The sequence below is a fragment of the Microdochium trichocladiopsis genome (assembly GCF_020744255.1).
Source record: "Microdochium trichocladiopsis strain MPI-CAGE-CH-0230 chromosome Unknown B0I36scaffold_8, whole genome shotgun sequence".
NCBI lineage: Eukaryota > Fungi > Ascomycota > Sordariomycetes > Xylariales > Microdochiaceae > Microdochium > Microdochium trichocladiopsis.
In genome coordinates this window covers 2,845,575-2,847,641 of record NW_025763551.1, presented here as the reverse complement: position 1 = coordinate 2,847,641, position 2,067 = coordinate 2,845,575, and the positions used below count along the sequence as shown (strand labels likewise).

At 57.3% G+C, this 2,067-nt stretch overlaps 1 protein-coding gene across 1 annotated transcript; it reads left to right on the top strand.

Annotated features, from left to right (window-relative positions):
• Positions 1-908: 908 nt before the first annotated feature.
• On the top strand, positions 909-1,659 carry B0I36DRAFT_330930 (uncharacterized protein). The gene has a single exon (XM_046154905.1). The coding sequence runs from the start codon at positions 1,146-1,148 to the stop codon at positions 1,644-1,646; it is 501 nt and encodes a 166-aa protein (XP_046009790.1). The 5' UTR covers positions 909-1,145; the 3' UTR covers positions 1,647-1,659.
• The last annotated feature ends 408 nt before the right edge of the window (positions 1,660-2,067 follow it).

Below are 2,067 nucleotides of genomic sequence, written 5' to 3'. Positions count from 1 at the left end.
CTGCTGCGGGGGAGGCTGAATCAATATTCGTTGTTTGACCAGTGGCCTTGCTTGCTTGCAGTCACTGTCCGGGTGGGCGGAAACTGGAACCATGTCTCAAGCCTCGTGGCTGGGCGATCGCGGCAGACTTTGCTTCCACATGGAAAGCCCAACCCTGCGTGCAGGCGATGCGTGTATGTGATGGTACGCAATAGTTCATAGGCAGGCCGGGCACACTCGAGACGCCGAGCCGCATTCTCTCTCTCTCTGGCGGGCATCAAGCAAGACTTGCAGACTGCGGCCATTCTCACAGCACGCAACGGTCAGTCAATCAGTCAGTCAGTCAGTCAGCGCTGCCGGTGTCTCCACAAAAGGATGACAGCCGATACTCGCAGGACTTTTGTCCAACTTTAGAAAAGTCGTCGAGTCAGCAACCCCGTGTCTCAACGGTTCTTTGTGCTCACCCCGGGTCTCACCTGTCAACCAACCCTTCCGAAGCACAATCGAAAAAGAGAACGCTTACAAATGATTTGGTTGGCAAAGCCAGACCACAAACACGCGCACACTCACACCCACGCGGGCACACCCTGTCGCAAAAGAGTATTGTCCCGGTCAGGCAGGAAGGGACCACGGAAGCTGGCGTGCCTGCTGTGCGGCTGGATGAGGCAATGGGAGGGGGAAACATGCACATGCACACAATATATGCACGCTCGGACCTAAACAAGGGGCATGCGTCTTGGCAGCGCCGCTGCGTCTACGCTGTGTCCATACATACAAGCGCCGCCGTACGTGCTGGCCTGCGTGACTCGGTATCGCACGGGCATTTTTCTCTGCTGCTTGCGTGCTGATGATGAGTGACAAGGTTTGGGCTGGACATGATGATATGCACTGCGACGGTGGCGTTGCGGGCTGCCGCTCTATCAATAGCCGCCTGTTTGTCGCTCCCGTTCGAGGCGTTTGACCCGAACAACGTAAGTGGGTGTCGGCGGGCAACTTCTCGCTGCTGCTGTGTTGCGGACCGTTTCTGGCAACAACCACTTACACAGCCGGACTGGAGCATGACCCAGTGTTGCCTGCTCACCAAGTCGATATCCTGTTCGGCCGCGGATGGAAGATGCCCCCAGCCCAGACTTTCCTGACACGCACACATCCACGCCCACACACACATGACTGTCTATCTGGCACGTATCTGCGTCTTCGCTGCTGCCGCTGCCGCCGTGGCCGACAACGTGTGCCTCTTTTTCCTTATCATCTCCACTATCGTCCTGCAGATTCCCCGCCTTCCTCCCTCCCCCCTCTCTTCCTGCAACACGTTGTGCGCCAGGATGCGTTGGTTGTTGGTCGGTTCGTCAAGCTCTTGTTTCCAGCTCCGTTTTTATTTTCCCTTGGTTTTTTCCCCCGCATCCGCGCCCAGCCCAGTCACAAACGAGCGCGCACGCGTGTGTGTGGGTGTGGGGGTGGTGGTAAGTCCAAAAGTGTCATTGGGGTTGAGAGATATCTTGAGACACGCACTGATGGGGCCGGTTTCCGGGATCTTTGTGGGGGTGGGAAGGGTGTGTGTAATCGGGCAACTCAAGAGCACCATTGATTCGCGATGTGATGATGATGACCGGAGGCAGTGGAGTTCGGACCGCCGCAGACGGGCCCTCATGAGCAGGAGAAAATAAACCGTGAGAGCGTCCTTGTGAACGGTCAGCAACGCCAGGTGTGTGTCTGGAAAAGTCGACGATCCACAGCGTCAGCCACTGCCGGGCAGTTTCGCTTTCGCTTACTCTCTCTGTCTTTCTCCTCTCCTCTCCTCTTTGAGTCCCTATCAGTGCCGGCTGGCATGGGGCCATGAGGCAGACAGCCTCCCCCCCCCCCTGCTTCAGCTCTTTGCAAACCGGAACAGGAAACTCGAAGAGGGCCTTGCCCAGGATCTGATTCCGTGACCCGAGCAACCAGCATTCGGCCGAGTCATTGAACTCAGTGTTGGTTTGCTCTCCCCATGTTCTCTGTCTCGCCTTGGGACCCTCCCTCCTCCAAGCGTTGTTGCCCTCGCTTTGCAACCTGAAGCGCTCTCTCTCTCTCTCTCTCTCTCTCTCGGCG